Consider the following 23,206-nt stretch of genomic DNA (forward strand, 5'->3'; position numbering starts at 1 on the left):
TCAACCGAAACTATGATGAATATTATTAACAACCCTAATCTGTAAGCGATCTGATACACAGGAAGACAACCATGCCAACACAGAACCTCTTATGCCAATTGCAGGTAACCTCTATAGAAGAATAGTATGGTCACTGCTATCAAACACAGATAATATATCCAACGTCACTAGTAAATAAGGAGGGCTGTATTCAAATCCCCATTAAATAGTGTCAGGACAATATCTGCATTCCTGTACTGTGTTTTGCATGACATCCAAACTGATACATATCTAAAATATCTTCCAAATCAGTAAAATCTTCTAATTGATCTAAAGCAGGGCTACTCAAATGTATATATTCTTTTATATTAAAAATGTTTATACACGTATTTGTTTTCCACAATGATATATGTGTGTATGTATATATATATATATATATTTATTTTTATTTGTAGCATTTGCATCCCACATTTTCCCACCTATTTGCAGGCTCAATGTGGCTTACATTTTCCATAATGGTGATCACCAATTCCGGAAGAGAAATACATATTTAAGGTGACGGAGACAGAGAGGATTAGGAATAGTTACAGAAAGTGCATTTTCAGAAATAAGAGATGTTGGATTAACTTCAATCGTGATAGATTAACTTGGACAATTAGAAATATTAAACTTAAATCTTGTTGATTAGTATGGACAATCGGGAAGTACAGAAATATGTTTAGTGAAGATTCGGTGTAAAATTTTAATTAACTGATATTTAGGATGGATTATTATACTATGCTTTGTTGAATAGGTTAGTTTTCAATAATTTATGGAAATTATTTATGCCGTGTGTTGTTTTTATTGATTTAGGTAGTTTGTTCCATATTTGCGTACTTATATAGGAGAAATATATATATATATATATACACACACACATATATAGTTGGGTCCTCTTAATAAAGAATTTCCTTTGTCCTGCTCCTGAAGGGCCACTTGTGCTTTTGGTTTTGGTGCCAGACGTATGCATTGGTGGCAAGTCAAGGCAAATACAAATGTGTGTTTCAAATTAGCAGTTTATGTCAGTTAATTGCTTGCTACTTCAGTATCATTTAAACTGAGGCAAAGTTTAAGATAAAATAACCATAATTATCCAGAGCTTATTTTATCTCAAATCAAGCTTTTAAATTAAAGCAGGAAAACAACTTTTTCTTTCTTTTCAAAATTATAGGGCCCTGTTTACTAAGGTGCGCTAGCGTTTTTAGCGCATGATAATGCTAGAGACACCCATAGGTATATATGGGTGTCTCTGTTGCAAAAAACGCACGCTTACATTGTGGCTTAGTAAACAGGGCCTATAGACTGGTGAAAGTGATGTTTCTAGTATGAGTAAAAGCAGTGCATTTTATCTAGCGAGAAAGGTGCCAGTACTCAAATGCCAGGCCACTGTTCGGGGGGTGGGGTGATCACTGAGGGACACTCCCCACAATGCCAGGCCCTCTGTAACTACTCACAGAATCTATGACAAGGCAGAATTGGTGTGTAGAGCCTGAGGTTTTTCATTAAAACCTGGGGACCAGGGGTCAATTTTAGCAGACAATGGAAAAGGTGCCAGTACTCAGTACCCCCTCAAAAAAAGCCCTGAGTAAACAAGAACTTTAAGCAGCTTTACCTTTACCTTTTCTCGTGGTAGCCAAGTTCTCACTCAGGGGCTGATGTAATAATGTGCAGGAATCGCAGAGGTCCTTTTACTAGGCTACGGTAAAAATTGTCCTTAACGCGCCCTTAAGTGAGTCTTTCCCGTGCATTAAGGCCATTTTTACTGCAGCCGGAAAATGGCCGCTCTTCCTATTTTTTTTTAAATTAATGGCTATTCGCTAACGCCATAAAAAAAAGAAATAATAAGCAGATGGAATACTTACTAAAACTATTTTGTAGGCAGTAAGAGCTCACGCACTAATTCTGCACTAATCAGTTAGTGCACAGTAAATGAAATGCCATCTCCCAGAAAAGTTCAAAAATATTTAGCTCGTGCAGATCTAAAATTTAATGCTGGACACAAGCGTATTCCATGGTAAGCCCTTTTAAGCAGCAGTAAGCACATGCTAGCACGTACTGCAGCTTAGTAAAAGGGCCCCGTAGCCGGGTTCTGCATACAAGTTACTGTGCTCATTTGACCGGCCTATGCATGATGGAGTCTAGCACACAAGAAACCATGTACAAAGCCTATATAGACATCGGTGCACTGCACATTTAAAAACAGCGCTAATGTAGATATTAGCTATTATTATTCCCAGATGGAAAGAAGTGTGCAGAAGACCTGAAGGCCAAGCACTCAGTTTTCTAACGCTGTGGCTTTAACACATGGTTTGAGGATCTAAACATAGCCTATTCTTCTCTAATTGGCATTAGTGAGGATTCAGTGTCTGTTTATTCTCCCTTGTATGAGCACACACACACACACGTGTTGTGGCTGTGAAATGAAGGGTAAGGATCTTGACTGCAGACATTTAAATGATAACATACCAGTAATCTTTATACTTAGAACAGCATTTCAGGTAGACACAAGTGTGTAGTGTATGTGAATATAACTACATGTGCTGTTACGATTTTTTTGGCACAAAATATTCTGCTACTAGCGCATGCCCATGTTTGCATATTTGTATGGCAACCGGCCAGGTTTGCACACATTATTTGCATGTAAGCTGTTGCATAGTATTTAGTTCCTGCACTGGGTGCACACGGCTGTAACTCTCAACTTTATTATTTATTGCATTTGTTTCCCACATTTTCCCACCTATTTGCAGGCTCAATGTGACTTACATAGTTTTGTTATGACATTAACATTCCAGGATGTCAGATAGAATTAGTAAGGTGCAGAGATTGAGTAAGGGAAGAACGAAGGGATGTATTGAAGGGTAGGTATTGAGGTGGGCTTTCGTAACTGATTGGGTTGGTGTGGTGGATTGGTGAAGCTATGGATTCTCTTTGTAGGCCTTGTTGAAGAAGTATGTCTTCAGAGATTTGCGAAAGTTGGTTATTTCTTCAATTGTTTTCAGGTCTTTAGGTAGTGCATTCCATATCTGCGTGCTCATGTAAGAGAAGGTGGTGGCGTGCATCAGCTTGTATTTTAGTCCTTTACAGCTGGGGAAGTGCAGATTGAGAAATTTGCGGGATGATCCTGTTGCGTTTCTGGGAGGTAGGTTCACGAGGTTTAGCATGTAGATAGGGGCGTCTGCGTGAATGATTTTGTGTACAATCGTGCAGATCTTGAACGCAATGCGTTCCTTAAGTGGGAGCCAGTGAAGTTTCTCTCTTAGGGGTTTTGCACTTTCATATTTAGTTTTTCCAAATATGAGTCTGGCAGCCGTGTTCTGGGCTGTTTGGAGTTTTTTGATAGTCTGTTCGTTGCAGCCAGCGTATAGTGCGTTGCAGTAGTCCAGATGACTTATTACCATCGACTGGACCAAGGTACGGAAGATGTATCTCGGGAAGAAAGGTTTTACTCTTTTGAGTTTCCACATGGAGTTGAACATCTTTTTTGTCGTGTTCTTCGCGTGGGTATCAAGAGTGAGGTTTCGATCGATCGTAACTCCAAGTATTTTCAAGTTTCTATTTTCTGTAGCAGCCCATCACTTTGGCAGAAGCTCGCTCATAAGAGGGAAGCACTTGTTGTCTAGGTGGTAAGGTAATGAGCTGGGGTGGGGGTGAGTTGGTCAGTTGATAATAGCACATTTGCACGCTCTTTGAATTTCCAGAAAGAACCCATGCTGCCCCATGATTGCACCAACTAAAGAGAGTACATTTACTTTGAGACTTTTCTAAGGGGAAAAAAAATACCAAAATTTGCCTCAGAAAAAATTACCTGTATACACTTGTGCCTCCCTTTTTTTTTTTTTTTTTGTAGATAATTTTTTGAACTACAAAAGAATGCCTACTTTGACAGAACGACATTTGTTCCAGCCCTTGTGTTGACCATGCCTCTGGGAATGCATCTCCCAAATGTGGGTGAAAGTTCAAACATAACTGTTCTGTGTGCATATTTTTAGCCACATCAGCTGTGGGAACTTTTTGAAAAGCTCATGTCAGCGCTGAGAGGGGATAATTTTATAAAAATGTTTCCATGTGTAATCTGTAATGGCTGTTTTATATGTGGGAAAGGGCTTTTATAAACTTGTTTGTACATTATCTGTGCACAGGCATTTCTGTAGACCAGTGGCGTAGCCAGACAGCCAATTTTGGGTGGGCCTGAACCCAAAGTGGGCGGGCACAAAATTTTCTCTCTAACCCCCTCCCCCAGCATTTCCCAACTCAAAAGATAAATACTTTAGCTGATGAAGATCCCCAAGCTCTGTCACCTGAAAACATCCACCAAAGATGGCCAGAATTTACTTTTACCAAGCTTGGTCGGAAGCAACAACTCCTTGAGCCACCGATAGCGGCACCCCATGCATGCTTAGTTGTCAGTGGCTCAAGGATGCTGCCCCCATCTGCCAAGCTCAGCAGAAGGGATTTCTGGTCACCTTCACTGGAGGTCCTCAGCTAGCAGGGCTTGGGGATCCCCACCAGCTACAGCAAGGGTCAGGGCTGCTGTTAGCCATGCTGGGGCCCAGGGCAGAAAATAAAGAAGCCCTCTCCTCTTTAATCTCCCCATCTGCCATTACAGTCTCACACTGACAGACTATCACAAAATACAGAACAAGGGATTACAAATTAGAAATAAAAATATGTAGACAAAAATTGAACTGAGAACCTCAACATTTAGTGCAACACTGGAGAAATAAAAACAAAAATGCATTTCCTTTTTTACTGAACACAATAAAACTGAACATATTCCATTTAAAACATTCAAAATAAAATTATTTTTCTACCTTTTGTTGTCTGGACATTTTATTTTTCTATCATGTTGGTTTCAGTTTCTCCTTCCCACTTTCCCGTCGTCTTCTGCTAATTCTTCAAGCAACTGTTGTCCATTTGTCTTTTCTCTCCTCTCGTTCCATTTCCTCACTAAAACTGCTTCTGAAATATTGATCTTTCCATTTTAGCTCTTTCCTTTCTGTTTTTTGTTCTTTTCTGCCTCTGTCCACTCAAATTTAACCCTCTTTCTAAACTTTTTCCTCCTTTTTACTTTTCAGATATCAAATTTTCATCTCCTTTCACCCACTAGCTCACCCATATCCAAACTCACTCCTTCCCAGCCTTCCATTCCCTTCCATCTTCAATCTACGCACCATTACCATATTTCTACCACCTGTAATCACTATCCTTTCATTCATTTCATTACCATCTCCCCTCTCTCTTTATCCTCTCTTCACTCTCATAGCCTGACATCTCCCTTTTACCCCCGCCCCCCACCAGCATATGCCTGTCCCCTCCCTCCTAACCTGTCCCTCCATTGTTCTGCATTTCTCTCTCTTACCCATTGTCCAGCATATCTCCCTTCTTCCCCGGATCCAATATGTCCCTCTTCCCCCTCTCTTGTGCAGCATCTCTCCTTCCCTTTGCTCCACCTCTCTGTCCAACATCTCTCCCATATTGTCCACTATCTCTTTCTTTCTCTCTGTCTCCCCTCCAGCCATGTTCAATATTTCCCTCTCTCATCTCTTACTCCCTTCCCTCCACTGTCATGTCCAACACTTTTTTCCTCTATCGTCCTTTTCCACTCCTCTGCAGCCTTTCCCTTCCTCTCCCCATATCAAACAATTCTCCCTCTCTTTTCCTCCTGCATCTCTCCTTCCCCCATATCAAACAATTATTTCTCCACCCCACCCCCTCTCACGGGGCAGGCCTAGGGCAAGGACACTGATGCCCAACCACTAGTTTCTCCTCCTGGCCACTGCTGTAGTGTGGCGGACTTGAGGAATTGCTGCAAGGCAGCTTTCATGCCCTTCCCTGCCTCTCTCTCCACCCCTGTGTCCCACCGCGCCTGCAACAGAAATACTTGTCCTCCCCGCCGGTGCTGCCTCGGTCCCTGCACGCTAACCTGCCTCTGTCCCTGCCTGCATTCTTTTCTTCGATCGTCGCATCGCCAGCAGCGCAGCACTGCCATTCACTCAGGCAGCTCCGCTCCTCTCTGCCGCGTCCATCCGGCTCTTTCTGACGCACTTCCTGTTTATGTAGGGCCAGATGGACGTGGCAGAGGGGAGCGGAACTGCCTGAGTGAATGGCAGCACGGCGCTGCCAGCGATGCGATGATCGAAGAAAAGAATGCAGGCAGGGACAGAGGCAGGGTAGCGTGCAGGGACCGAGGCAGCGCCGGTGGGGAGGACAAGCATTTTTGTTGCAGGTAAAGCTCTTGATGGCCAGAAAAAGGCAGCGCGCAACATGCAAGGGATGTTGGGTGGGCCTGGAGGGAAAGTGGGTGGGCCTGGGCCCGTCCAGGCCCACCCGTGGCTACGCCCCTGCTGTAGACTGGGCTGGGCAGAGCAGAGGCACAGTTGTAATGTACACATAGATTTTATAAAACTTTATATCATCTTCAGAGCTGGTGCAAATTAGTACATCTGCATTTGGACGCTAATGGAGCTGGTTCTGGGAGTCTATTTTATTATTATTTATTGGGATTTATTAACTGCCTTTATGAAGAGATTCACCTAAGGTGGTGTACAGCAAGTTCAGTTTAACATAAAACTTACAATTTTATTAACAGTGTAACAACAGTTGTCCGAGGACAAGCAGGCTGCTTGTTCTCACTGATGGGTGACGTCCAAGGCAGCCCCTTCAATCGGAGATCTTCTCTAGCAAAGACGTTTACTAGCCTCGCGCTCCCATGCGTACCGTGCATGCGCGACCGTCTTCCCGCCCGAACGCAAGCGTGCTCCTCAGTCTTCTTTTTTCCGCGCTCAGGACGACTGTGTTTATCGTCGTTCAGTGCCCTGAGGAGACCCACACGCTTTTGCTGCGTTCTTCCGCTTCGGAAGTCTTCTTTTTATTTCTAGTTTTCACGTGTTTGTTTAAAAAAAAAAAGAGAACTCCTTTATTTTCGAGTTTCTTTTTCCCCGTCAAGTTTCCTTTCGCTTTCGAAAGCGGCCCTGTTGACCGCCCGTACGGGTTTTTTCCCTTCTTATTTTTTGGTGCCCTTTGCCATCATCGGGGATTTTGACTTCGCCGGCGTGATTTTTCCGCCCATGTCATCGAAGCCTCCCAGCGGCTTCAAAAAGTGCACCCAGTGCAACCGGGTTATCTCGCTCACTGATAGGCACACTTCATGCCTTCAGTGTCTGGGGGCTGGGCACCGTCCTCTGGCCTGTAATTTCTGTCTTCTGTTGAAGAAGAGAACTCAGGTGGCGAGATTGGCCCAGTCTTGTTCGGGGCCTCACCTGGTGTTTCGACGGTAACAGTATCGAGGTCATCAGCCGGTGCATCGACGCCTGCGGTACCGAGGTCATCGACCGGTGCTCCAGCGTCTACGGTACCGAGATCATCGTTGGTACTGATGTCGTCGGAGGGTGCCTCTTCGTCAGGAGTGCAGGTGAGGGCTGTCCATTCCCCTGCTGGTGGCGGTGAGCCCTCGATTAGGTCTCCCCCTGCCTCGAGGGCTCCTGCGGTACAGCCCCCCCGGGATCGACCTTCTTCAGACCCGGCCCTGAGGAAGAGATGTTTGGATTCGATGTCCTCCTCATCAGTACCGGGAGGTTCCGGTGACATGCTTCGTGCGAAGGCAAAGAAGCATTGGCACCGGTCACCTTCCAGACGCGGTACTGAGAGCTCTGGGTTGCCGAGAGATTCGGCACCCACTAGGCATCGACGCAGGGAGGACCGCTCACCCTCCATTCAGGAGGTGTCGATGCGCTCTACCCTGGACAGCCTAGTACCGCCTCCACGCCCTGGACAGATTCTGAGTTTGTCGCCTGTGCTGGACTCCCAGCCTTCCTCGACAGCCGCTCTAAGCAAGAGCCTCCGAGCCATCCTTCCAGGGATCCTGGAGGAGCTGTTGTGCCCTTCTCCTCCGGTACCGGGGGTGCTTGCTCCGCCGGTGCTGTCGAGTGAGGCGACTGCTGGCCCCTTGCCCGTTGTGAGGTCTCCGATGCCGGTATCGCTTGCGGTGCCTGCGTTGGCTGCCTCCCAGGCAGATTCCCCGACGACATCGATGGAAGGAGCTTCATGGCCGCCGATGCAGGAGTCTGCTTCTCGACGTTCCCACTGTGGCCATGTGTTTACGGAGTCAAGGTGGGCACGGCTTTGGACAAGTGCATGAACTAGTGTCCGACACCGATGGTGAGGCCTCGTGGGAGGCAGAGGAAGACATCAGATATTTTTCAGATGAGGAGTCTGACGGTCTTCCTTCTGATCCCACTCCCTCTCCTGAAAGACAGCTTTCTCCTCCCGAGAGTCTCTCTTTCACGGCCTTTGTCCAGGAAATGTCTACGGCCATTCCCTTCCCTGTGGTTATGGAGGATGAGCCAAGGGCTGAAATGTCTGCGCTTTTGGACTATCCTTCGTCACCTAAGGAATCGTCCACAGTATCCATGCATCATGTCTTCAAGAAGACGCTGCTGGAGAACTGGGCGAAGCCGCTAACTAATCCCCACATTCCCAAGAAGATCGAGTCCCAGTATCGGATCCATGGGGACCCGGAGTTGATGCGGATTGAGTTGCCTCACGACTCTGGGGTTGTGGATCTGGCCCTTAAGAAGGTCAAGAGTTCTAGGGAGTATGCTTTGGCGCCCCCGGGCAGAGACTCTAAAACCTTGGATTCTTTTGGGAGGAAGGCCTACCATTCCTCAATGCTCATAGCCAAAATCCAATCTTACCAGCTCTACACGAGCATCCATATGCGGAACAATGTGCGGCAGTTGGAGGACTTGGTGGATAAGTTCTCGTCTGAGCAAGCTAAGCCTTTTCAGCAGGTGGTCAGGCAGCTGAAGGCGTGTCGTAAATTCCTGGCCAGGGGTGTTTACGATACTGTTGATGTCGCGTCCAGGTCCGCTGCTCAAGGTGTGGTGATGCGCAGACTCTCATGGCTGCATGCCTCCGACGTAGAGAATAGGATTCAGCAGCGGATTGCGAATTCTCCTTGCCGGGGGGATAATATTTTTGGTGAAAAGGTCGAACAGGTGGTAGAGCATCTCCACCAGCGGGACACCGCATTCGACAAATTCTCCTGCCGGGCGCCTTCAGCATCTACCTCAACTGGTAGATGTTTTTATAGTGGAAGGAGGACTGTTACCTACTCTTCTTATAGGTGTAGGTACAATCCTCCCTCTCGCCAGCCTGCTGCCCAGGCCAAACCCCAGCGTGCTCATTCCCGTCAACAGCGTGCAACTCAACAGGCCCCTGCGGCACCCCAGCAAAAGCAAGGGACGGGCTTTTGACTGGCTCCAGCAGAGCAAAGCCGAAATCAAAGTGTCCATGCCGGGCGATCTGCCGGTCGGGGGGAGGTTAAACTTTTTTCACCAAAGGTGGCCTCTCATAACCTCCGACCAGTGGGTTCTTCAAATAGTCCGGATAGGATACTCCCTCAATTTGTTTTTCAAAGCCTCCAACTTGCCCACCGGGAGCTCAGTCCTTCAGCTTCCAGCACAAGCAGGTACTTGCAGAGGAACGCTCCGCCCTTCTCAGCGCCAATGCAGTCGAGCCTGTGCCACCGGGGCAAGAAGGGCTGGCATTCTATTCCAGGTACTTCCTTGTGGAAAGAAAACAGGATGCGTCCCATTCTAGACCTAAGGGCCCTGAACAAATATCTGGTCCGAGAAAAGTTCATGATGCTTTCCCTGGGCACCCTTCTTCCCATGATTCAGGAAAATGATTGGCTATGCTCTCTGGACTTAAAGGATGCTTACACTCATATCTCGATACTGCCAGCCCACAGACAGTATCTTCGATTCCCTCTGGGAACACGGCACTTTCAGTATTGTGTGCTACCCTTTGGTCTCGCCTCCGCGCCCAAGGTGTTCACAAAGTGCCTGGCTGTAGTAGCGATGGCTATACGCAGACTGGGAGTGCACGTGTTCCCTTACCTCGACGATTGGCTGGTGAAGAACACCTCCGAGGCAGGAGCTCTACAGTCTATGCAGATGACTATTCGACTCCTGGAGCTATTAGGGTTTGTGATAAATTATCCAAAGTCCCACCTTCTTCATGTTCAGAAACTCGAATTCATAGGGGCTCTGCTGGATTCTCAGACAGCTCGTGCCTACCTCCCAGAAGTGAGGACCAACAATCTTCTGTCCCTTGTTTCTTGGGTACGAGCGTCTCAGCAGATCACAGCTCGGCAGATGTTGAGATTGCTCGGCCACATGGCCTCCACAGTGCATGTGACTCCCTTGGCCCGCCTCCACATGAGATCAGCTCAATGGACCCTAGCGTCTCAGTGGTACCAAGCTGCTGGGGACCTAAAGGACGTAGTCCTGCTGTCCACGAATTTTCTTCAGTCCCTCCATTGGTGGACAATTCGGTCCAATTTGACTCTAGGATGTCCTTTCCAAATTCCTCAGCCTCAAAAGGTGCTGACGACGGATGCGTCTCTCCAGGGGTGGGGAGCTCATGTCGATGGGCTTCACACCCAAGGGAGTTGGTCCCTCCAGGAACAAGGTGTACAGATCAACCTCCTGGAGTTACGAGCAGTCTGGAATGCTCTAAAGGCCTTCAGAGATCGGCTGTCCCATCAAATTATTCTAATTCAGACAGACAATCAGGTTGCCATGTACTATATCAACAAGCAGGGGGGGCACCGGATCTCACCCCCTGGGTCAGGAGGCTGTCAGAATGTGGCTTTGGGCTCGCCGGAACAGCATGTTTCTTCAAGCTACGTATCTGGCAGGCGTAAACAACAGTCTGGCCGACAAATTGAGTAGGATCATACAACCTCACGAGTGGTCACTCAATTCCCAAGTGGTACGCGACATCTTCCAAGCGTGGGGCACCCCCTTGGTGGATCTCTTCGCCGCTCAAGTCAATCACAAGGTTCCTCAATTCTGTTCCAGACTTCAGGCCCACGGCAGACTAGCATCAGATGCCTTCCTCCTGCATTGGGGGGAGGGCCTCCTGTATGCCTATCCTCCCATACCTTTGGTGGGGAAGACTTTGCTGAAACTCAAGCAGGATTGAGGCACCATGATCCTGATCGCTCCCTTTTGGCCGCGTCAGATGTGGTTCCCTCTTCTTCTGGAATTGTCTTCCGAAGAACCGTGGAGATTGGAGTGTTTTCCAACCCTCATTACTCAGAACGAGGGGGCGCTTCTGCATCCCAACCTCTAGTCTCTGGTTCTCACGGCCTGGATGTTGAGAGCGTAGATTTTGCCTCCTTGGGTCTCTCAGAGGGTGTCTCCAGGGTCTTGCTTGCTTCCAGGAAAGATTCCACTAAGAAGAGTTACTTCTTTCTATGGCGGAGGTTTGCCGTCTGGTGTGACAGCAAGGCCCTAGATCCTTGCTCTTGTCCTACACAGACCCTGTTTGAATAACTTCTGCACTTGTCCGAGTCTGGTCTTAAGACCAACTCTGTAAGAGTTCATCTTAGTGCAATTAGTGCATACCATTACCGTGTGGAAGGTAAGCCGATCTCGGGACAGCCTTTAGTTGTTCGCTTCATGACAGGTTTGCTTTTGTCAAAGCCCCCCCCATCAAACCTCCTACAGTGTCATGGGATCTCAATGTTGTTCTCACCCAGCTGATGAAACCCCCTTTCGAGCCACTGAATTCCTGCCATCTGAAGTACTTGACCTGGAAGGTCATTTTCTTGGTTGCTGTTACTTCAGCTCGTAGGGTCAGTGAGCTTCAAGCCCTGGTAGCTCATGCTCCTTTTACCAAATTTCATCATAATAGTCCTCCGCACTCACCCTAAGTTCTTGCCAAAGGTGGTGTCGGAGTTCCATCTAAACCAGTCAATTGTCTTGCCAACATTCTTCCCCCGTCCGCATACCCGCCCTGCTGAACGTCAACTGCACACATTGGACTGCAAGAGAGCATTGGCCTTCTATCTGGAGCGGACACAGTCCCACAGACAGTCCGCCCAATTGTTTGTTTCTTTTGATTCCAACAGGAGGGGAGTGGCTGTCGGGGAAGCGCACCTTATCTAATTGGCTAGCAGATTGCATCTCCTTCGCTTACGCCCAGTCTGGGCTGACTCTTGAGGGTCATGTCATGGCTCATAGTGTTCAAGCAATGGCAGCATCAGTGGCCCACTTGAAGTCAGCCACTATCGAAGAGATTTGCAAAGCTGCGACGTGGCCATCTGTCCACACATTCACATCGCATTACTGCCTTCAGCAGGATACCCGACGCGACAGTCGGTTCGGGCAGTCGGTGCTACAGAATCTGTTCAGGGTTTAGAATCCAACTCCACCCCCCTAGGCCCATTTTTATTCTGTTCCAGGCTGCACTCTCAGTTAGTTGGTTAAGTTAGGTCAATCTCAGTTATGACCTCACCGTTGCGAGGCCCAATTGACCATGTTTGTTGTTTTGAGTGAGCCTGGGGGCTAGGGATACCCCATCAGTGAGAACAAGCAGCCTGCTTGTTCTTGGAGAAAGCGAAAGCTACATACCTGTAGAAGGTATTCTCTGAGGACAGCAGGCTGATTGTTCTCACCAACCCGCCCGCCTCCCCTTTGAAGTTGTGTCTTCCCTTTCTTTGCTTTTTACTGGACTGAGGAGCATGCTCGCGTTCGGGCGGGAAGACAGTTGCGCATGCGCGGTACACACGGGAGTGCAAGGCTAGCAAACGTCTTTGCTAGAGAAGATCTCCGATTGAAGGGGCTGCCGTGGATGTCACCCATCAGTGAGAACAATCAGCCTGCTGTCCTCGGAGAATACCTTCTACAGGTATGTAGCTTTCGCTTAAAATGACCAAATATAAACATAAATACAATAAATGCGGCAAACTGAAGCTTAGTAATAGTGCTAATATGAAACAGTGTCAGAAATAAACATTTAACAACAATGTAGAACAATCATATAACAGAAATATGATAAATGTCAGTATAGTACAAACAGTACCATAATAGACAGCACGGAAAAATGTTCAAATTTCATAGATATAATATGATGTCAGCACGCATTCGAATATTCAAATAACATAGATATGCTGCTAATGGCACATGGGCACCTATGTTGATTTCTTACAAAGGCGTCCTGTTATAAAAATCAAGTCCATAGAGCACTGTTTTACCAATAGAAATAGATTTGAAAATTGCCCACTGAATGTTCTTGTTCGAGGGGAGAGTTATTGTGTTTAAGATTTTTCTAATAAGATGTCATGTATGGTGGAAGAGTAAAAGGGCCTAAGTCTAGATATGAAATGGTAAAAATCAACTACTGTAAGTATTGATCAATGTGTTTTTTCTTGCATCATAAAATTTGAATGCATTAATATTTCAGAAATTGCTGTTTTTCTTACTTTGGCCCCTACTTACTAATACTTAGTGGATGATAACATTGTTATTGCACATTATCTGCCACAAAGCCTATTTTATGCAGTGGGCTTTGGGGCAGATATATTTCATCTGTCATCTTTAAGTGGTGCTTTTTTTATTCTGGCTGGTCACAAAATAATGCTGTTCCGTCCCCTTAGCTTTCAAGCCAGAATTTTTTGTTCAGTCATGAATATGCAATACCTAGCCAAGAGTTTTGGTTCAGTCATGAATATGCAATACCTAACTGCTGTATCTATTCCCAAAATTTCAATGCAGAAGCCTCTCGGAAGCTATATTGCTTTATTTCAATCAGAACTCTAAGAAGGTTTTTTTCTTCTTTGTTTTCACAGATTTAGGCCTTGATCAGTTCTTAGTGAAACGCTACGATGGAAAGGTGAGAGAGCCACAATTTTTTAAGTACATTTTGTTGAATAAGAATTTGATTAAACTTAGCCTGCTTGTGGTGTCTGAAATTTATTGTGGAAGAACCATTTAAATATAGCTATAGAATCTGGGAGATTATATTTTCTGCTGATCACACTGATATCGCTCTTGAGAACAGAACACGTAAAGCACACTATCTTCAAATTTCCGGCACTTTCAGCATCTGAATATCCAGCAGTTCAGCAGATCTTTACCAGAATTCGTGAGAACTACTGCAGAAATCTTAGTCAGAGAGATGACATATCTGAAAAGTTTATTCATTTCTTTTAAATGTCTTTTATACTGGTATAATAGACACAGTCCATCCAGAATGGGATACGATAAGAACTACATTATACAAATTCTGATCCCTTTTCAGGAAAAGCATGCATAGAAATCCAGTGTCTTCTGTTGAACCCGTTTATCTGTTTTCATGCTAGAATGACTGAGCTGTCTCTATGAACACGTTTCTAGGTGCTACCTCCCCAATATTGTGGGAACTGACACCAGGATGCCATTTCTTGCCAATCTAAAAGTTTAGCGAGCTCAGGTTTTGCATCCTTTTATACTGTTTCTATATAACAGTTACCTGTAACTTCTGGTCTTCAAGAGCCATAGATCTGGTTTCATGGAATCGATGTGCATGCACTTCCTCAATCGTATGCATATCTGTCTTTTGCATATTGTTTAAGGATATCCTGAGAACCCAGCTTGTTTGTGACCTTGGTGGACCAGAGGTTCCCCTCCACTGTGTTAGAGGTTGTGCACAAGGAATTCAGAACAGAAGTGGTTGTCATGGCATTCTGCTGCATTGTTTCAGCATCATGTGATTGCAGCATACTCTGTTGTACATCATTTGGAGTGGCAGTGCCACCCTAAACAAAAGCATGCACAGAGCGGCAGTTACCACCCCAAAGAAAGGCATGGGGGTGGGTTACATTACATGGAGAGGCAGTTCTCTCTTTAATCGCCTTAATGGGCAGACTGCATGGGCTATAGTGGTATGGGTATCTGCAGTGGCGTAGCAAAGGAGGGACGGGAGGGGCGGTCCGTCCCGGGTGTCAGCTGAGGGGGGGTGCTCTCTGCCAGCTCCCCCTTCTCGGCGAATCGACACCCCCCCCCCCCCCCGACCAGCTCCCGCACCCTACCTTTAAAAAGAATATCGGGAGGCGAGGGGCAGCGCCTCGCGCCTGCCCTGCACGTTAAAGAAATGTGGACCATCGGGTCTTCCCTCGCTCTATCTGTCCCGCCCTCCGCTGACGCAACTTCCTATTTCCGCAAGGGCGGGACAGACAGCAAGAGAAGGCCCGACTGTCCACATTTCTTTTACTTGCAGGGCAGGCGCGAGGAGCTGCCCCTCGCCTCCCGATATTCTTTTTAAAGGTAGGGTGCGGGAGCTGGTCGGGGGAGGGGGTGTCATCGTGCTGCACCCGGGGGGGGTGTGCAATGGCAAACCGCCCCACCCTGGGTTGCAGCCCCCCCTGCTACGCCACTGGCTGTCTGTCTGTCTGTCTGTCTAGGTATGTATCGCTATTTTCTAAGGCCAGTTACATTCAGGTATGTATTTCTCTGTCCCTAGGGAGCTCACAGTCTGAGTTTGTACCTGAGGGTTAAATGACTTGCCTGAGGTCAAAAGGAGCCGCAGTGGGATTTGAACTGGGCTCCCCTGGTTCTCAGCCCGCTACTCCTCCACTCCTTCTGTAGTTTACTATTGCACTATGATTTTCTTTTGAGGAAATGCGATTGTTGGGGGTAAGGGAAGGAGGTTGGATATGTTCTGAGTGCTTACTTGACCAAAACTTATTTGTACCTTCATTTATTTGTGGTGAAGGGACTATACCCTCATATCTTTGCTTTTCTGGCTTTGCTTTGACATGATGGTGAACCACACACGGTTGTTAATGCTATTTCTCGATGAAAAACAAAATACCCTCGCAAGTGGTTTGGGCTAGGCATGAACAATTACCAAGAAACTAACAACTTGCTGCTCTAAAAATGGGTACAACTCTGGTTTCTCACAATGCCATGGCCGTGGGAGCAAAATATGATTCTTGCCACAGGATTTGGCAAAACCTGCTGAATTAATGGAAACCAACCAGCTCAGAAAGAAAGATCCAGGTTTCTGGGTGCATGAGGGTGGACGTGTGTATGGGGATCTCCTTCCCACATCCACCACCAATCCCTGAACTACTCTTTGACCCTCTGACTGATCACTGATTACCATTGCCTGAGGGGAGGGAGGGCTGAAGTGGAGTTTGTATGAAAGGAAAGGCAGAGATTTGAATTGGGAGAAAGGGGTGAGGAAGAAATGCAGTAAGGGTCACATACAACAAAGAAAATTTGGAAGGAAAGGAGAAAAGAATGGTAATGGGTGGAGGCAGTAAGAGAAAAGGCATCTCTTGGTGTGAGAAACACAGACTTTATTCAGGTGGTATGGTATGAGAAAACCAAACAAGGGAATGAAAAAAGAAAAGAGGTAAACTGAAATGAGAAAAAGAATGAAAAAAAAATTGAAATATCCAGACACATAAGAAATGTTAAATCACTTTGGGGTCTTGATGTAACTGGTCAGAAACAGCTCCTGCCTGGTTAAATCACCTATTTGGAACTAGCTAGTCATTTTCAGTGGCGCTTAACTGGTTAGTGCTGCTGAAAACGACCAGTTAGTGCTTAAAGGGAAACCAGCTATTTTGGGGGGTGTTCTGGGGCAGAGTTGACACTTGGCTGCAGTAGCATACCTACCTTGGTTGTCACCCAGGGCGGAGCACCCCCTTCCCCGAGCAAGGGGGTGCACTGAGTAGTCATTCAGCTTTCGGCTCTGCCAGTTCCATGCCCGGAACAGGAAGTTGACGTCACAGAGGGCAGGGGACTGGCAGAGCTGACAGCCACGCGACTGCTCAGCGCAATGCTTGCTGCCTGCATCTGGGGCGGACTGCCCGCACCTCCCCGCCCTTGATACGCTAGAGCTTGGCTGGTTAAGTACCTATATTCAGCACTAAATTGAAAAAGATCACCACATAAATAGCACCACATAAGTCAATCCTGTCTTTATGCAGTCCCCCATAGCTGGCTCTGGAAACCCTGAAATTCAATGCTAAAGCCCAGACATGGCCTGGCATTGAATTTCCAGGCATAATGCCAGTAGCAGTTAGCAAAACACTGAAGGCCACCAACTGAATATCAACCCCTCTTTTTTATTATGTAAAATAGGTTTGCATATTAATGTAAATTGTATACACATGTCCCATGATTTGTCCATAACATTTCAAATACATGGCAGAAAATTTATCCCTGATCCACCACTGGAAACTGGGAGCTGTTAGATTGAGTGAATCTGTAAACATCAGCCAAATCAGCCTTTACTGGCCAGTGCAATTTAGCAAAACTGTGATCCGTGCCTGCAAAATAGCACAACGGTGGCAGTCGCACACATTTTTGAGGAACAGGGCAGTTTTGTAGCATTTGTTTTGCAAGTAGAGTGGAGGGCTGAGAGTTCTAAAAATAGCATGTCATGCTATAAGCAATGAGCACTCAGATTATTGCTGCGTTAAAATCATGGCAGTAAGCTGTAGCTCATTGCTAAATGTCACCCTTCCTGTTACTGCTTGAGTGGTGATTGGAAAATTTCTGATATATGGCAGACTGACCCTGCCTGGTACATCCCATGATGCACTGCTGCACAAGGCTGTGCGCTGCCACTTTTAAGATGTTGGCATTGCTCCTGCCTCATTTAAGGTACGAGAGAAACTGGGCAAGAGGGGTCGCAAGGTGTGGGGGGGTGGTCCTAGTAGACAGTAGGGGGGTTTGTTTTTAAAGTTAAGTCAGATCAGGAGGAGATGGGTACAAGGGAATTTTTGGAAGAGGGGGGTAGAGAGGGAAGGGATCACTATAATATCAGGGAAAGTTGTTTTTTTTTTTAAATATCAGGGGGAAAGGGGGATCAGATGGGGGGCATTAGATTATGAAGGACTATTGCAGAAAGCAGACTTGGGTAGGGTGGTCAGATTGGAGGAGGAAGAAAGGGGGTGCTAGTACACCCACTCCTTTCAACCTACCCCCTTCTATGCTACCCTGGACCTGGTGAACATATTTCTGCACACAAAGCATGGCTGTGGAACTGATAATGACCATATTACCAAGCGTTTTAGTGCAGTATGTGATAATAGTTTCCACTCACCCATGCTGAAAACCTTTCTTCATTGCTTGGTCAGTAAAGCTACTGTTAAACTAGTGGTAATGATTTCTATGCCGGCTCCTAGTGAAGCAAGGGTCCAAATTATCTCACTGATGTGCTTTGTGACCTCGGGCAAGTCACTTAACCCTCCGTCACCTCTGGTACACATTTAGGGGGTCTTTTACTAAAGATTACCGGGTGTTATCTGACACAGGACCCATTTTATTTCTGGGCCCTGCTGCAGATAACATGTACTAATTGTTAATAATAATAATAATATCCATGATGTATTATTGTAAGCCACATTGAGCCTGCAAAGAGGTGGGATAATGTGGGATACAAATGCAATAAATAAATAAATAATAATAGTAATAGGGATAGTAAAGTCTTTGGGGACAGGGAAAATACCTGCTGCAGCTGAGTGTAATTCACTACTGAAAGCCTCAGCTAAATCCTTTAAAAAAAAAAACCCACACACACACTTCCTAAAATGCTTTGAAACTGGAAACCTCTGACCTGGAGCCTGGCAGCCACTTTAAATTGCCTCATTATCCATTTTGTGATTGGAATGTTTCAGCTGTGAGACTGCAGTTATGTCAGTCAATTCTCTCCCCATCACTAGTACCGCTTTTTGTTCTTTTTCAGGCTCTCCTTTTTTTCTCCGTTTGTGAAAATGCTGCAGACCTTTTTGCATCTCAAACTTTTTAAGGGATGCAGCTTCATCCCATGTAGTGTCTTGTTAGAATGCTCCTCAAATAATTAGGTGTCGTTCACTGTGTGTTGGTCATTTTGTTAGCATTTCTCAAAATGTATCACACATGCTCTTTGCCTTTCAGTGGAATGTGGGGCAAGTGGAGAGGGAGCAGTTGGATGTGTTTTTGTTTTTTTTAAGGAAAGAATTGTCTTAATGCAGGATTTAACTTTTCATGACTAGTAAACATGCTGACTTAACCAAAGCAGGTATTCTTTTTCTCAGAAGAAAATTGAAGGTGAGATTGTGCCTATTATTCTTTCTGTGCATCGCTGCACTGGATGCTGTAATGGCTGTCATCATCTTATTTTGCCCTCTGTATATTTTTAACTGAACAATGTTTAAAAATCAGAATGCTAGAGAGCATTTCTGCCTTAACATCCCTGCTTCCTACCTCCCTAACAGTGGTTGACATTTACTTGTAGTTTTCTCCTACATCTTTGTGCATCCAGCTTGATTGAAACTCATCCTTTATGAGGCTATAATGCCATGACCACCAGCTCCCCATCTTGACTAGCCATTTTGTTATGATTCTCTCTGATGCATGCAGACTGGGTCTGGCTAGTAAGACTTGATGTTCATCAGTGACCAAGATTTTCTCCTCCTGCAGACCATGAGCATTACCTTTCCAGCATCTGAAACCCCAGCTGACCTGAGCAGCAGAAGCCAGGTTCAAGAATCAAACTCAGGCCTTCCATAAATGTCGCAAAATTTTCAGGGCTGGACCCATTCAATTTTGATTTCTTGGACAGCAGCCTTAAATGTTTGCCCACCTCTGGTTGCAGAGAGTACCCTGTCTGTATGTTAGAGGAAAGTCTTGGTAAGGTCAGAGTACTGGCAGTCTGTTCTATTTCTCTTAAATAATGTGGGGATCTAAAAACACAAGAAATAAGAGACACTGTTTTATATGTATTAGGCTTGGATGTAAGTGAAGCAACTTGGGTCTGTCTTCTCCAGATCTGTCGATCATCCTGCTGTTCAGAGGTATCCCCTGCAGCATCTACTCACTTATAAAACATTTGAAATTTATGATGTTGTAGGGAATCAGTAGCAGAAACAGTTTTTATCATCATACACAGTGTTTCTTTTCAATTCAAGGCCCTATTCTGTAGAAAATAAAAGCTGTAAGGTATTTTTACTATCTTCAGGTGTTTCATAATCTGGATAATGGATCACTGTCATGGATTCAAGATAGGTGAGACCTTGGACCGCAGGTGGAGCTACGGCAGACAAGTCCCCTGGGCTGGCTCAAGGTAGAACAAGAACCAAGACAGAACTGGGAAAGAAAAGACTAGGCTAGACCAGACAGGGCTAGAACAAACCAGACAAGACTAGTCAAGGCTGGACTAGGCAGGACAGAAGTAACAAAGTACAACAAACAAGACAAGGACCGGATCCAGATGAGGCAAGGAAAGCAAGGCAAAGGGCTAGAACTGGAACTCAGGCAGGACAAGGCAAGATACAGAACTAGGTTAATACTGGGTCCAGAAAAGGCAAGACAAGGTAAACATACAGAACAAGGACTGGATCCAGACAAGGCTGAGCAGAACAGGACAAGGCAAACAGACAAAACTAGGACTGGATTCAGACAAGGCAAGGAGAGCAAGGCAACAGGACTAGAACTTAACCCCAGGTAGAACAAGGCAAGACACAGAAACAAGGCTAAAACTGAGTTCAGATAAGGGAAGGCTAAGCAGAACAAGAACTGGACCCAGACACGACAAAGAGCAAAACATGACAAGGCAAGGCAGAAACAAGGCAGGGCTGGAGCTAGGCAGAAACAAGGCAAGGCAACAGGAATAAACAGATAAGGCTAGAGGCAACAGGAACAAACAGAAGCATGGCTAGAGACAAGGCAGGAACAGGGCTTGACTGTAGCAGGAACCAGAAACAGGGCTTGGCTGTAGTGGAAATCAGGAACAGAGCATGACTGTAGCAGAAACCAGGAACAGGGCTTTCAGGTATAAAGTTTGCAGGAGCAAGGCTTTTGGGAACAAATTATGCAGGAACAAGGCTTGGCAGGAGCAAGGCTGTAGGAACAAGGTTCACAGAAACAGGACTCACAGGAGTAAGGCCAGCCAGCAGCAAGGCTTCAGGGACAAGACACTCGGGAACAGGGCTAGGCAGGAACTTGGCAAGGCTGGAGCAGAACAAGGCAGGAACTGAAACCAAGCAGGATACATAAAGATAAGGCTAAAATACCTCTTGCAAAGTCCTAAGGTTCATTATTAAGGACCTCACTGATGATGTCACAACTTGGAATGAGGCTTGGAAACACGCTGAGGAACACAGCAGTGCACCAGAGCGAGGCTAAGATACTGAGACATCAGACTGAGGCTTGGATAGACTCTGGAGTGAAGTTTGGATGCAAGAACATCAGACTGAGGCTTGGATAATCTCTGGCATGAAGCTTGGATAACAGGGAAACAAGCAGCAGAGGCATCAATGCAAGGAGAAGGCAGTCCGGAGAAGCCGCGGAGCCTGACCACTGAAACAAAAATTGAGGTTGGACGCAGGGACATGGGCATGGCCGTGACAATCACTTTGGTAACACACAAATGTACTTAAGTGTCTCGCATGCAAGAAACTTTGAGGCATCTGATCAGCTAGTGCTTCTATTTTCATTTTTTGCTATCTTTAGAAATGATCATTATCCTATTTTTATTTATTCCTCACATTCCCATACAAAATACCCAAGGCAATGTACACAACTGAGTGTCTGTACACTGTTCGCTCTCCCACATCACTGTGTGTATTAGCATATTTTCATGCAGAAGCACTGCTCTTGTCTCACCGAAGACTGTATTGTGACTAAAGAACTGGATTTTTTCCATATTTTTTTCATTTTGCTGTAATCGGCCATTTTTAACGTAGAAGCTTCAAGTGGATAATTCTTGTGATAATTATTATTCTAGTGTTTTCCACACGAAGACTGGTTTAGTTCGTGTGCCCAGGTGTGCTCTGCAGAATTAGTTCTTTCTTCTAGAGCAAGTGTTTTATCTGCTCTGCTGTATCTTTAATAAACCTGAGAGAATAAAAGAATCAAAATAATTTCTAATTCTGTTTATAATTTAGTGTCTAATTAAGGTTTCTTAATACAATCACATTAATTCAATATGTGCTTGTGTCGTATGCCTTATTTCCCCCCCTTTTTACTATGTTCTTGGTCCCTCCATGGGCTGAGGCCTTGAAGGGGAAGTGTCATCAATGATTGATTGACTTCTTTGGTGTTACTCTTTGCTCTTGAGCTAGCAGTCTCCTCTGCAGTTGTCATTTCTCCTTCCCGGGATCAAGGACATCTTCTTTGTGATGAGCCCACACTGTGCAAACTCATTAAGCAGGAGAATTTTCATAGTTGTAACATATAACCAGAAAGTATTTCTGTAATTAGAGCTTAATACTTTGCAGGTTGTAATTATATTGGACTAATATGAGATCTAGCCAAAGCTGTTGATGTACATGAACTTTTGAGACAAACTAGGTCCATGCTTCAGATCTTCAATTACACTTTCTAATTCTGGAAATTATTTTCATCCTTTAACACAATACGTTAGAAGGACTAAGAAAACTGAAATCAATCCAGTGTGTACAAGTGATTATTTTATATCAATATATACATCACATCCTAAAATTAGAAAGAAATTACAAGTACAAATAATACCTTCCACAAAGAATTCATAATGTGAGTACGATCCTGCGAGCGAGGGTTGGGGTAGGCATACATAATAACCCAGCTGGACAGAGGTGTAAAACTGAAAATAAGTACTTTATTAATGGAAATCCTGAGTCCTGTTGTGTCACATGACCAGGAGCACAAGGTGAAAATTCATTTTGGTTTAATGAACACAGTCTTATTCAGGGCCTGTGGCTGATGGGGTCCTGAGGCTGTTGGCTGCCATACCCCAAACATTCTCTCTCTCTCTCTCTCTCTCTCTCTCTCTCTCTCAGGTCTGGCTCTAGCCAGACCTCAGGGCAAGGCTTACAAACCTCAAGTCAAAAGTGGCTTACCTCAGCCAAGTAACAGTCTTGAGACATAATTTGTAGAGGCATATGGTGGGGCTTCAGTTCTTTCTTCTCTGGGCCTCCTTAACCCCAGTCTAGCCCTACCATTATACTTTCTCTTTCCTGTACCTTCGACTCTACCTCTCCTGTTTCACTTTCTCTCTGGGTGGGACTAATGGGTTTAAGGTGACTCAGGTTCTCCGAGGACAAGCAGGCTGCTTGTTCTCACGACTGGGTGACGTCCGCGGCAGCCCCCACCAACCGGAAAAGCTTCGCGGGACGGTCGGCACGCAGGGCACGCCCACCGCGCATGCGCGGCCGTCTTCCCACCCGTGCGCGACCGCTCCCGCCAGTTCCTTTTTTTCCGCGTCTGGAGAGAGTCGTGCCTTTGCCGCTCTCTCTGTTTCAGCCGCCGGAAAGCCGATCGCGTTTACGCGGATCATTTTTTCTATTTAGTTTTTGTACACCGCGTCCTCCGGTTTTTCTTTCTTTAAAAAAAAAAAAAAAAAAACTGAACGTGTGGAGCACGCGCTCCCTTTTTCCCTCACT

General features: G+C 45.7%; 1 protein-coding gene across 5 annotated transcripts in view; it reads left to right on the forward strand.

The window, feature by feature from the left end:
* The window catches only part of MICU1 (mitochondrial calcium uptake 1), a 407,340-nt gene that overhangs the window by 227,339 nt on the left and 156,795 nt on the right, over nt 1-23,206 (forward strand). For all 5 annotated transcript variants that reach the window (XM_030203485.1, XM_030203487.1, XM_030203486.1 and 2 more), the window contains exon 5: nt 13,658-13,701. In XM_030203485.1, coding sequence (XP_030059345.1) covers nt 13,658-13,701 — 44 coding nt within the window. The remainder of the gene's footprint in view (nt 1-13,657; nt 13,702-23,206) is intronic.

Source organism: Microcaecilia unicolor, chromosome 5 (assembly GCF_901765095.1).
Source record: "Microcaecilia unicolor chromosome 5, aMicUni1.1, whole genome shotgun sequence".
Classification (NCBI taxonomy): Eukaryota; Metazoa; Chordata; class Amphibia; order Gymnophiona; family Siphonopidae; genus Microcaecilia; species Microcaecilia unicolor.